The sequence below is a fragment of the Sipha flava genome, unplaced genomic scaffold (genome assembly GCF_003268045.1).
Source record: "Sipha flava isolate LNK unplaced genomic scaffold, YSA_version1 89_pilon_pilon, whole genome shotgun sequence".
NCBI lineage: Eukaryota > Metazoa > Arthropoda > Insecta > Hemiptera > Aphididae > Sipha > Sipha flava.
Genome location: NW_020273631.1, coordinates 327,090 through 341,341, shown reverse-complemented (window position 1 = coordinate 341,341; position 14,252 = coordinate 327,090). Strand labels below are relative to the sequence as shown.

Below are 14,252 nucleotides of genomic sequence, written 5' to 3'. Positions count from 1 at the left end.
CCCCCTACACTATCCCCCACTACATATTATTTACAAAATTCATACGCTCTTTTTCTATTATCAATACAAAATATTATTTCTCCTCTCCGTGTATTTTTTGTTATTCGTTTTTTTTTCACTTTTTTTTTCTACTTATCAAATAATCAATAATTATCATAAACTCATAAACAATATATTCATATACATATTGATAAAATATTCTGTGTATAATATCTAATATTATTTTCTCGTTTTTCATTATTATTATTACTTTTATTCTATTTTCATAGCCGTAAATTGATAAAAAAAAAAACCAAAAAAATTCTCCTCGTTTCGCTCTTAATGGTACACGCGGCGTGACGGTGACCCGTGAACACACACACTCATACATATACACACACACACACACACACACACACACAAACACACACACACACACACACAAACATACACGCGAACATATATACACACACGTTCACGCCGGAGAGAAACAACGACGACGGGTCGAAGACGACGACAAGTGTCGAACAGGAGTAGCAGCACATCGTCACCGTGGCGAAAGAGGATCGCGTCAGTCCAGTAATGTCGAACAACAGCCAGAAGCTGCCCACCACTGAGCGGGTTATAAAAAGTGAGTTTATCAAAACAATATTGCTTGTAGAATAACCAAGCAACACGACCCATCCCATTTTCTTTTCGCCGTTTTTTCTTCGTTTTTAATGTGTAACAGCCATTACTACTACCTCGTCAACATGATATTATCTCGTAACCGTTTCCGTCAATCGTCCCTTTCGTTTTCACCGTTCGTTTGGTGGTCCTTGCCCCGCAGCACAGATCTAAAAATATCGCCGCGCCACCATGCGCGAGGACGATGCGTTTTACATTATCAATGTTTTGCTGCCGCCGAGTTTGTTGTCCGCGTTTCGCCGAAGACTTCTGATAACGACGGCGGCCGTGATAGATTATAATATGGTCGCAATAATAGTAATGATAATAATAATAATATAACACCAGCTGCTATGTCCATCGCGTCTCGTCCCCGCACTTGCTCGCGACAACTCCTGCCGCACTGCGCTGTCGTTAACCCCTTTTATTGTACGCCCGGCAGTCGGCGGCTTTTCCAACGGCTAGCTGACGACACATCGCGCAAATAATGTAATTGAAAATAATGTAAAACCGAATATGTACGTTATTTGTTAGGTGTATAAATATACAGGGTACCTGCTCCACAGCTCGCCGAAAAGCTATGGTCGTTTTTATACGTCGTAATCGATCCACTCGGGACACCCTGTATTCGCGTCGTCGTCATCGTCGATGATTGCATACGTATCGAAAACAATATTTACGTCACGTCAACAATCGGTAAAACCGCGCAGTTTCCCTGCAGATTATACAACAGTGAATCTTATCGCGTACCTGCCGTCGGAGTGGCGGTAAAGGTCAATTCGTCCTGGAAATTATCGGTTTAATGTCCGATGGTTCCTAACGATACATCTGCCGCAGTAATATTTTTGTTCAAACGGTAGATTGATTTTACCCATTACCATTGCGAGTTAGACGGTGTCGACTATTCGATAAATTAATTAGTCGATGTATTGAACATTTGGTCGACTTCACTAACTCCGTCGCGCTGCTGTTACCCCTTCTGTTGCCAAATATCTTCGTGAAACCCCTATTATTCGTCCGCCACCGTTTTCCTGTTTTAGGTCAATCTAGTTTTTAATTTTTTCTCTCTCCTTTCATACGAAACTAGTTATGTTTGAAACAAGTCTTTAAAAACTGAAATAAACCGAGCATCAAAAATATTAAACATATATATGATAAATATTGTGGTAATCTATGGTAATTTATACATCGTAATAATAATAATAATAATAATAATAATGGTTGTTCGAAAGACCTCTTTGCATTATTTAACTTACCTACGCAAATTCTATGCGATTTTTATTTCAATTGATTCTTTCACAATATTATAGATCCGTTTGATGTGTATTTAATAAACTATGCGGTACAGTACACCTAGTATATTATTGTATTATTTGTATGTTCAAAGTAACGTACAATTTTAACGACGACGGATTTGAAAATCAACTATGTTGTACACCTATTCTTTAATTGTGATACAGGATGTATAATTTGTATGAACTCTAATCACTTATAGTTTTTATATTTTTACATAATAGTGTGTACTGTAATTAAATCGACTTTATGACGACTGAAAAAAAAAATCGTTTTTCTATAAATAAAATATTATCGACCAATATGAGATTATACATATAATATTCTCGTTTCCTTTGTAGAATTTCAAGTCTAAAACATTGTGCAACATAATTCAGTGTTTTAAAATTCCTAATTTTTAAAAGAGTCGGTCATGTATCAAATATACATATATATATATATATATATATAAATGTTAAAAATAAAAAAGAGTGGAATGCGCATTAGTAGGAACATACGCATAATTCTAGGAAGCTTAAGTAGAATGAACACGTTGGCTGTATTGTATATAATTTACAGATAGCGATGTTTGAATCGAATAGGTAAACACGATTATTGATTTTGACGTTAATTGGGTCAGAAAAGAGTCTGAAGCGAAAATGTAAATTTCGTCATCGCACAACGGCGCGCTGACGTTGCGGAATTATTATAAATTTTGTAGTCGAATGTGTTGGCCAGGGATAATTTACGCGTATGTTACGTGTGTACGTGTGTTCGCGAACAAGCTGTGTGATATTTCAATGGCCGTAAAAGAGAAACACGGAGAACGAGTACGTTAAAGAGAAGGCCGTCAAGTGGAAAACGGTGCGGGTGGTGGTATACACGCGTACGCACATGAGAAACCGCCACTGCAATCGCCGCGACCGTGGTGTTGCTTTAATAGATAATAAAACGTATGCCTTAAACGAATTATAGCTAATAAACGTTCTTTAAAAAAAAATAATAAATAAATAAAAATACGCACTTATTTGTTTTTTGCTCATCTATTAATTGCGGAATGCTTCGAACAGTGTTTGTAATGTGTCAATTAAACGTATAACATTATGTTAAAAGAAAATGCCATGTCCCGATAAAACATGGGTTTCTTACAATAATTTGCAAGCTTAACAGATCTACGTACAATTCTTGTCTAGGAAGTATGGTAAAAACTTAAATCTCTACCTTATAGTGGCAACATATTGTACATCATCACTAACGAAGAATGATTGACGATTATGATCACTAACCAAATACCAATTTTATTGTATTATAATACCAATATGCGTTCAATTAGTCTTTTATCGTCGTGTAGTACGTTGTAATTTATATGAAATGCCACTAATAAATATTGAGAGTTTTCAAACTTTCTACAAGCAGTCTCTAACCGTGTACATAATATGTACAATAATTCATTACCCGATAAAAAGCAACGAAAATAATTCGAGAGAAAATATTTTATTATAAACAACAGAAAGTTGAAAAAATTTTAAATCTTGAAATCCACTTGAAATTTTACTCTTCTGATGATCCCTACAAGTTCAACTTGTGTCAAGAGTAATGATGGTATTATTTAAAAAATTTACAAAAACAATTATATATCTACACATAATCTTTTTTCCTTCTGCTATTCGACTATGTGAGTATTTTTTCATAGTATTTTAGCTTTACGTAGCAAAAAATAACATTTTTTAAACTTGCTTTTTTCCTTTTGACAGCTAAAATTGATGTATTTATAATTTTTGATAAAAACTTCTGTAGATATCTGAATAAGTGAAAAAAAGAAATAATCGTTTTTAATCGTTTAAAGTCGACGTTAGACCCGCCCTATTTCATTCTGACATCATTACAATAGATTCATATATTTAGTCTTTGTAAACAGTTTCATCAAGTTTGATTTATCATTAACAATTATGTACAAAAACTTTATTTTAAATTTAAACTAAGTACAACGAAAAAAATATGATTAAATGTATTAACTAATGGGGAAAAAAAAAATTAAAATTTGAGCTACTTATATTTACTATAATTATTCATGTTAAGTACTGTGTGAACGTGCGTCGTGTAAAAATATAGATTAAAATTAAATCATCTACAAATATAACTACTTTTGATTTGGAATTCGAATTGATTGATCCCACATTATTTTGATGTATATAATATAAGAAATTAGAAAACTAATATGCTTTTTTATATTTTATTTGTATAAAATAATATATCTTTATGAGAAACTAGTTTAAAACAAATTAAAATAATAAACTTCCATTATATTATTCCTTGATATTTTAATAATATATGCATTCAGCTGGTTAAATTTTAGATTGCGTTTCACAACAATTATAGTTTTTCTGGTGTATGAATATAAATACTTACCATTAATGTTAGTGTAAGATATTTTTTTTTAATACTAAATAATCATGTAAATATTGCATTCTATACCTAACATATTTAGTAATTATTTAAAAATTGTAATCTAAATATACGTAGTAATCTCTTGAAAACACGAAAATAGACTTAAAAAATGCGTCTAATTACTACTAAGCAGACATGTGTACTCGTATTATTGCTTATGTATAAAACATTTTGGCGTATTCTTAAGCGTTCATTGAAATTGTTTAATACTATATTTTTAATTTATATTCTATAATCAGCGTTACATTTTGAAGTAAATTAACTTCGTACCAAAGCATTTATAAATATTTATTTTAATTGTTGTTATTTTTTGTATTGTTGCGATATAAAACTGAATACCTATTTATTAAAAGTTAAATGTATTACTAATTAAAAATATCTCAAAGTATATAGGTCTTTATTTTATTAATATTTATTTTTAAAAACATCTGACATAAAATAGTAATAATTGTATTCACAGTCCTTGTGTTTAATAAGCGTTAAAAGTAGTGTTAATTACTTAAATTATTTTTATTAACAATTTCGCAACTACATTTTAAAAACTAGATCTTTGGCCTGCCATAACTTATTCCATCACGTTTACAGTTCGTCACAGCAATAATGTAAATGTAAATGTATGTGTGTGTGTGTGTGTGTGTGTTGGCTAATATATGTCGTGCGTATATATGATATGCGAGTTTAGTCTTCGAATGAAGTCGACTATATTGAGATTGACTTAAGCGAATTGGAGGTTTATAATTGAAGCAATTGAATAAACCAGCTTTATTGGTTACACAGGCTCAAAAGGTGGTACCTAGGTCACTTGGCCATAAAAACAATAAAATATACTTTGAAGTTTTCAACAGAGAGCACGGCTCAAGTACTATCACGGTACGTGTCATGAACTTATTTTTTTAACTCGTCAAAAAATCAATATACCCTGCTGTATTTTATCATCATGTATCCCAGCCATCATGTATTTGAAAATAATACATCTTATTGACGAAACAATTTAATTAACAAAATAATATGATAACATAGAATTGAACAGAATTTTTGAAATTCTTGTTGCAGCGAAGAATAAAAGATTCTCTTATTCTATAATCACTTAAAATAATTTTTATTTTTGAAAATATAATTTAATATTACAATCACAGCCATTTTTTTTTCTCTAAAAATGTAATTATTTAATTATCATAATCTTATTTACAAGTATATACTAAAAAACGTTAAGAATAGTAGGTAGTTTTTAAAATTGAACTTCCCTATAGTTAAACCAATGTTCTATTTATTACTTTGTTCTTATTCTTTTTTTCCAAAATGAATACAATTAACTAATTGATATCGTCATAAATTATAGTTAATACAACTGACATGCAATTTTATTGTAAAAATTAATTATTACAAATTGAATAAACAAACAAGGGACTTAGTCGTTTTTGTTTAATTAATCTTATAATAAATAGGTTGCTTTTAAAAATGTGTATTCTAGCACAATAAAAAATTTGTAGAATAAAATTGGGTTTCAATTAATAATTAAATAGTACAATATTTTATATATTCTGTTATAATCTATTTATAACAAATAAATTAATGAACACTTATTTAATTTAATTTGGGCCTAAAATGTTAGTTTTTGCATATGGACACAGTAATACTAAACCTATATCTAACCTGACTGAATATATCTTTAAAAAAAAAACAATAATATTAATAATAATTTTAATAATTCATTATAGTATAGTATTGAAAGCGATTTCATTATAATAATAATATTGATTATTTGAAGTGTTACAAATTATTGAATTATACGATGACATTTACCATGACGTACTGCTGCATAATTTGGCATTGTTTTTTACAGCGTATTCTGTAGTATTTTTCGTCGAAACACACTATTGTAGGACCTTGCCTATAATCATGTACAACATAATATTATTACTGAAAATCTATCGATTACCTATTACAATTTATTTAATTTTTTTTGATTCGCGTCTCGTTTTCATTTTTACGCCATCAATATATACGTATAAAAATGGACAACGTACATGTGAGCAAGAGGTGTCGTACTTTATTATATATACGTTTTTTTAACACAAACAGTGTATTTCCTTGTTAACAACGGCAGTAAATATACATGTATCTTGCATGTCTCTGTCGGCCAATATATTTGCTGCTAATGCGCGACGCGGCGCCGCTATTCGCGCGCTAAGTTTACATGAAGGGGAGCTGCAGAGTAATACGGTTTATATGTCGAAATAGGTCACGGTTTAGAGTAAAATTAAAAAAAAAAAAAAGAAAAAAAAAAGCAAAATAGTATGAATGTCAAGGAACAATTATCTTTCCCCATTAAAAGTGCAAATAAGTTACATTAGTTCGTTATCCCTGTTGACTCTTACATTGCAATAGGTCCAACACAACACGATAATGGTTATTTATCTCCAATTTCATCGAAATATTCTTGCGTACTCCTCATTTGCAGTACATACCATCACACCGCAACTAAGTATTGTAAAAACGCGCGTATAATGTATATATACATGAACGCATATTATAATAAGATATATATATATATATATATATATATATATATATATATCATAAGGTTTTTATATTCGTTTATTATTTTTGTTCCACTTGAACATTACTCGGGTTGTTATTTTTCTCCCGAATGATACGCCCATGCAATGGCTACAGTATAGGTTTATCGTGTCCACCGAACTCATCGCAACCCTTGTGCATGCATCTATCCATGCATCTATCCACCTACTCGTTAAAAATGCTTAAAATGTACGTATTCCTATTTATCTAAATTATTTCATTAACATAACTTAGAAAATATAGTACCACGTTTTACACAACGTGGTTATTTTAACGTCAGTCAGTCTTGGACAAATGAGTAATTTTTATTTTATTTTTTATTGTGCATAACTTACTGTACCTATACATATTTTCATACCATATATTGTTTTTTTACAAATCACATCAATTTTCCATTCTTAAATTAAATTTCATTTTATTTGATTGTCCTAAAAATTATGTAATTATGAGAACATAATAGATTTATATATAAATCTTATATCAGTCAGAAGTTAATTAGTCATTATTATATAAAGTTTGGACAAGAAGAGTAGATAATTCATTATTATCTTTTTTTTTTTTTTTATAGATTACATACGTCATATTTCCTCAGGCATAATAGGCTGATTCGTGTTAAAATCGACCTGTATAATTATAATGAATACATTATAAGTAATTAAATAATGTATACTCTTATAATGTATTTATTTTACAACTTTGTAGTAGTTATAAAATATAAAATATCTTATAAAGCTTATTATACAAACCACTAATAGTCTTAGCTGATATATTTGAGGTATGGCATAATCACTACCAATTATTACACCTGATTCTGAACAATTTAATGTCAACCGAACAATAATCTCTAGTGTGCGCGCATCGATTCGTAGTGAATTGCAATGAAAATTTAATAGTCTCGTTCGTTAGCCAATTTTTTTCTTCATTTCCGTGTATAAGCGGTTGACGGTCCGAACAATTATGTATCATCAGAGAAATGTAAAAAAAAACAATATCTTCCACTTTTGAAAATTAATAAAAATAAGTGTAACCAATTGGATTTTTTGTATATTACCTATATAGTGTATTTAATTTAAATAATTTTTCGAAAATACTATGTGTACCTCTACATCCATCCACTTAACAAAATATGTTTTCAAGGAATTGATAAAAGGGTGTTAGAATCAAATCGCCTCTGTAAATCGTGTAGACATAAATATATATGAATTCTCGATATATATTCGAAGTTGATCGTTATAATACTTTCAATTTATTTATTATTTTTTACAGAAATTGTTTTAATTATTTTTATATAATTATCTATGTTTGCGATTTTGATCTTGAAAGTATATGACGCAAGCCAGGTAATTTTTCAAGTAAAAAATTAGAAACAGTAAACTATATTATTATCAAGTATAAAATATAGTGAGTCATAATTTTATTTATTTTTAGTTACCTATAGCTAATATTAATCTTATTACTTATTTTTTTTTTCTGATTGATCAACATTTGAAAAAATGTAGCTCTATTTTCAAAAATTTCATAATTTGTTGTTAAATTTATTTTAACCAGTTTATTTTAATGAATGTAAAAAAAAAAAAAAAAAAATCAGTTCCATTTATTAGATTTACCTGGCATTTTTCCAAGTATCGTAATATGTATTATATGTTTAATAATTTGATTCAAATTTTTCATTTATAATAAAAATAATGGTAAATAATTTATTGACTACGTAATAAAATTGTCTCCCAAAATAGTTTTGCTGCAATTTAAATTCAATAAATTACCTTAGTACCAAAACTGAAGGTTTTTGAGAATTATTTTTTCATTGATGACGTTTTACTGTTTTACTTTGTATCTAATCTCCGAGTAAATAACTAAAAGGTATGTAAATTATTAAATCTACAGCAATTAGTTGTATCTTACATTTTCATAAAACATTTTTACATTTATACCTTAATAAATAACGGTAATTAATATACCTCCTTAGATTATTAATTTTAAAAATTATCATTGCTGAATTGATTTTAAATTTTACTAAAATTAAAGAAACTGTTCAGTTTTACTTTATAAAATAGCGATTCCTAAACTTTTTTGGGTCACACATCTCAAAAATAAAAAAAATGTAATCACGCCTCTCATGAATTAAAACATTATTTATTAATTAAATATAATCAAATTATTATTGATCTAAAAAATAAATATATGATAATGTAATATACTATATAAATATTTACCTCGCTCCTCACAGTTTGGGAACTGCTGGTATAAAATATAAATACTTGGTATATATAGATATAGGTACACATTTAGGAAACTATATGTTTGTTATTAATATTGCAAACCGAAATTCCCCTCGCATCTATTTATTATCAATTATCACTCATTAGAATTAATAAATGTAATTTCATACATTATCAAAAATTTAAATATTACATTTTGGCTAGCACTTATACGAGTTACGAAGTGGTTGGGCTATTTTCCAAATTTTTTTAAGCGCTTGTAACATACTAACATGGTTCATATACATATCACACGACACGCCTAACTATGTATTTGTAAGTTGTAACTAAATTTGAATATAGTGCTGGCAATAATCTAAATTAAATAAATTAGTTTGGAATTTTAGCCAACTGGTAAAATCTCAGATAACACCAGGTGTCAAAAACAATAACACAGTTTGTGCCTTGCCCTGTTCAAACGTACATGACTTATGATCATCATAATAATAATAACTAATTTTTGAATATATTATGCTCAATGTGTATATATATATTAACATCATCATTAATTTTAATTATTTTTAACCAACTGATAATAAAAATAAGGTTATAGACTTAGTTACCCTTAAGCATTCACAGTATATAAAATTCATTTAAATTATGCATTTGTACAACTAAATTACAGCCAAGAACTTAGTTCAATAGTTGAAATATCTTAAGAATTTTGTGGTTTTTTTTTAAAAAAAATTTCTCAGTCGCACACAAATCTATATTTAACATTGTGACCTTGGAAAAATCATAAATATTTCTCGGAATCATTGAAAATAAGCTTAGAATTTCTAGTGCTTTTTGAAAGCTTATGAAATTTTATTAAATACAATAAATTTAATGATACTGAAAATCATAATAATTTGAAAATGTTGTACTAAATAAACGCATTGTAGATACAATTTAATTGATTTTTGAATTCAAATGATTTTCATCGGAGCATAATATTCTGAATAATTTTTATTCTAAATAATAAATATATTATTTAAACTTATTTGACTATGCATGTATAAGTTCTGTATAAATTGGCTATGATTTGTGTACTTTGTAGTAGTTATTGGTGAATTGCAAGTACCTATATATGTCGTTTGCAAAATAGTCGTATATTAACTGAAACAATAGCTCTACGTACATCGCTTTGTCTCATATTTTATACATGGGCTTGTTCTTTATTAGTTATAGAATACTTCGAAGAATTGGTAATCGAAATGAATGATTGATAAACTGAATTTGACAGTTGAAGTTTACATATACATATTTACATATAATTTTACTTTTCTGTTTGTAAACCTAAATTATTTATGTATTTAAATTATCTTTTTAATTTTTTTATTGAAGTCTTTTGTGTACTTTCAAATATTTATATTTCGCCGAGTACAATAATATGCTCGTTTATAAATTATGTGTTAAGCTAAATATTTATTATTTATTTTTATAAACCACAAAATCTATATTAATACATACATTTATAAAGAATTCAATAATTTCATGTACAGTATTTTAGAATAGTTTTTATTTCTTTATATCTTTAGCGCTCTCGCTATGGGTGTAACCAATTTTTTCCTTACATGATTTACCTTAATAACTAAACCGTATTATTTAATTTGAACATTATTATTTACTAAAATAATATTTTCATGTCTCATTAGCTCTATCTTTAAGTAATGTTGTTAACTTGTGCTTTGATATTCCTAGTTCTAAGTTTAAACTAATTAAACTGTTTATCCATTTGAATTTTTTCGCAATTGATATCTATAAGTAAAAGTAAAATGTTATTATTTATTATAACTATATAATCTACTTCCGGTTAAAATAAAGATTGAAACATAAGGAATTTATATAGGTACTCTATTATTTTTTCTTTCATCCACATTCTGCGATTGTAGTCACCAAGTATAGAATATAATACCACTTATGTATAGTTTGGATATTCATCAAATTCTTCACATGTATATAGTTAATAAAATCCAATACACGCACAAGTATCATCTTTTTACCCATAAAACTGCATGCATAATATTATTATGCATGTGTGTATGCCACCCGCCATCATTCAGTGCCAACTAAACAAATAACTCATTGCTATTTGAACAGGTTAGTGCACTCCTTTTCAGTTATGTTTACACATGAACGATAAAATCGAATAAGCAAACAGCATTTCAAACTTCATCAATGGTTCCTGGCAAAACAGGGTTTGGGGATCAATCCAAGTGTTTATAGCATGGTTGAAGTGAATTACCCTGTTTGATATTTTCAACATTAATTTCAACACAATTTAAATTATTGTATTCTATTTAGTGCGAGATATATTTCTATTTATTTTTATTATGTTTCAACGCATAATACTAGACTTTTATATGTTATAGATGCGTTTTCATCTGATGAGGTCTATAATATTATAGAGTGTAATAAATATTTACGTATTCATATTTCAAACGTCTATTTATTGCTGTTATTACTATTATTATTATTATTATTATGGATGTTTTATTTTTTATGTCGCACGAAATTACTTTGGGTGAGTTTAATGAAATCTAAACAAATCGGTTTCAAAGCCAAAATCGTCAGACCGTGGTGTAGAAGGAAAAATATCCCGTTAAGAATATATAAACGCTTTACTTGCCCGTAGTTTTTGTGTATGGTCATCGGTAAGTTGGTGTAGTGCTCTACATGCTATAATATATATATATATATATATATTTAATATATAAACGTATATAATATTATTACACATCTACAGTACTTATGTAGGTCGTATTGCGTATATGCGCTTTCTTGAGGTGTACTAACATTGGGCCAACACGCGTGGCACGCCCTGTGAAAACTATCCAGCTGTGTACGAGGTCATGAAAGAAGAAGATATGGTTTAATAGAAATCGAAACCTTTACGCCACTCACCACCTCTTTCTTCCTGTCCACACCTTTCAATAGGTTGATCCATTGATTGTCGTTGTCATATAAATCAACGTTTATTAATTTTTCGTTTGTCTTTTCGTTTTTGCGATTATCATCACAGTTTTATATGCATAAGACCGAAATTGTAGTTTTTCCGCTTTAACAATAATATATCGCAAAAGAGAATTTCGTTCTCAAATGATTAATCGAAAAAAGAGCAGGAGATACCTCACCTAACGCTACTATATGTTGTTATCATGCGTACAATGTACTGCCATCGTTCACTTCCCTTATTTTTTTTATCGATCAAACTTTTTACTGTAATGTTATTTCAGTCAATTTAATTTAATATTTATTAAATATGATAATGATGTTTTATTTTTTATTGAATCCTGATAATTTTCTCTATTTATTTAATTCTCTACATTTATTACAAAGTCTATTATAAATTATTATAATTTAAGTTTTAACTAAAAAGTACATTATTTTTTATTAATTATTAACTATATATATATGAAACATAAGTTTGTGTATATTAAATATTGTTGTTAGACTAGAAAATAAAAATAATAAATTAGTAATGAAATTGTGTTTAGCGAACCTTACCTTTATTTCTTATGCTTGACGTTTATATCATAAAAAAAAAAAAATATTTTAATTTTAAATAATTACTTATTATTAAGGCTAGGATTTTAATGACTTAATAAACATAAAAAATTAACTTAAAATAACGTAGAAATTATCTAAAAAAATTCCCAATAAATTAAAAATTACCTTATAATATTATAAAAGATGTATAATAAATATTAATTATTAATTACTAGGTATTTCTTACAAAATTATTTAAATTATAATATTATGAAAAAAAAAAAAACATTTTCATGATTTTACTAGATACTGCTGTTAAATGTTTGAAATTATCTGAAATTAATAAAATAAAAATACATTTCTTTTTTTTTCTTCTCCTTCGCCTTTCTCTCAAATATTTGGGGTAGGCCACCCTTGTTCCAAACCTCCGCTCATCTTGATTTTCTACACCCCCTACGCATACACGCAGCCTTCATATCATTCTCAATCGTATCCAACCATCTCTTTTTTGGTCTTCCCCTTCCTCTTTTCCCTTCACCGTTCATTTTCATAACCACTCTTACTGCTTTTGTTTCCTCTCGCCTCGTCATATGCCCAAACTATCCAGTCTATTTTCTCTCATCTTGTCCACTACTGACGCTACACCAATACTACTTCTCACATATTCGTTCCTTATTCTATCTTCTCTTGTCACTTCACTCATCCATTTAAGCATTCTCATTTCTGCAACACTCATATTCTGTTCTATTCTCCTGTCAACCGCCTAACACTATGAACCATATAACATAGTTGGTCACACTATACTTCTGTAAAATAGGAATTTTCGAATGCAGAAGAATATAGTAGTTGTTTCAAAGAATTTATTTGCTTGTTTTTCTTTTGAATACCACGTAAGTATTTATCGCGTGTAATATGTTGTTAAATTGTACATTTTTTATCTGCTGAAACTTTAATTTTACAACACTAAATCATCGATTGAAAAGACGTTCGAGTCAAATTTCGAAACCTAAAGCCGCATAATATTTAATCTTTGTTTCGGCATATTGTATAAATATGTCGATATCCACTCTCGAAAGTCAAAACAATGACTAAATTGGTAATTATACCTGCCAAAACAATACACAGGATCTCTCAATATCACTACTATGTAATTTAGCGATTAAGATTACTTACGGTATCGAATATTATTATTACTTGTATTACTTATATAATTAGTTTTACTATCAATAACGAGTATTTATTCAACTATCTTTATAAAAATGGCAATATTGAATTACAATATTATTTTTGTTATGAGTGTAAATGAAAAAAAATAAAAACATTACTCAAACTTCAATTAAATAAAAAAAATGTCCTTATAAAAATGATCTGAAATCAAAAATGTACAAAAAATGCAAAATAAAAACTATTTATTTGAACTTGTAGATGACCCAATCACATTTTGTACTTAAAAAGCTGTATTCTGTGTATCATAAAAAAAAAAAATGCAAAGTCCTATACTATCCCAGCTCTACTTACTATAGTAAGTACCTTTCTTTCACCGTGATGTTTAAAGTCAATCATGCAATTTGAAAACAC

General features: G+C 28.3%; 1 protein-coding gene across 8 annotated transcripts in view; it reads left to right on the top strand.

The window, feature by feature from the left end:
- The first annotated feature begins 245 nt into the window (after positions 1–245).
- The window catches only part of LOC112693607 (serine/threonine-protein phosphatase 2B catalytic subunit 3-like), a 77,375-nt gene continuing 63,368 nt past the window's right edge, over positions 246–14,252 (top strand). For all 8 annotated transcript variants that reach the window (XM_025568747.1, XM_025568745.1, XM_025568743.1 and 5 more), the window contains exon 1: positions 246–610. In XM_025568747.1, coding sequence (XP_025424532.1) covers positions 562–610 — 49 coding nt within the window. In that variant the 5' untranslated portion in view covers positions 246–561. The remainder of the gene's footprint in view (positions 611–14,252) is intronic.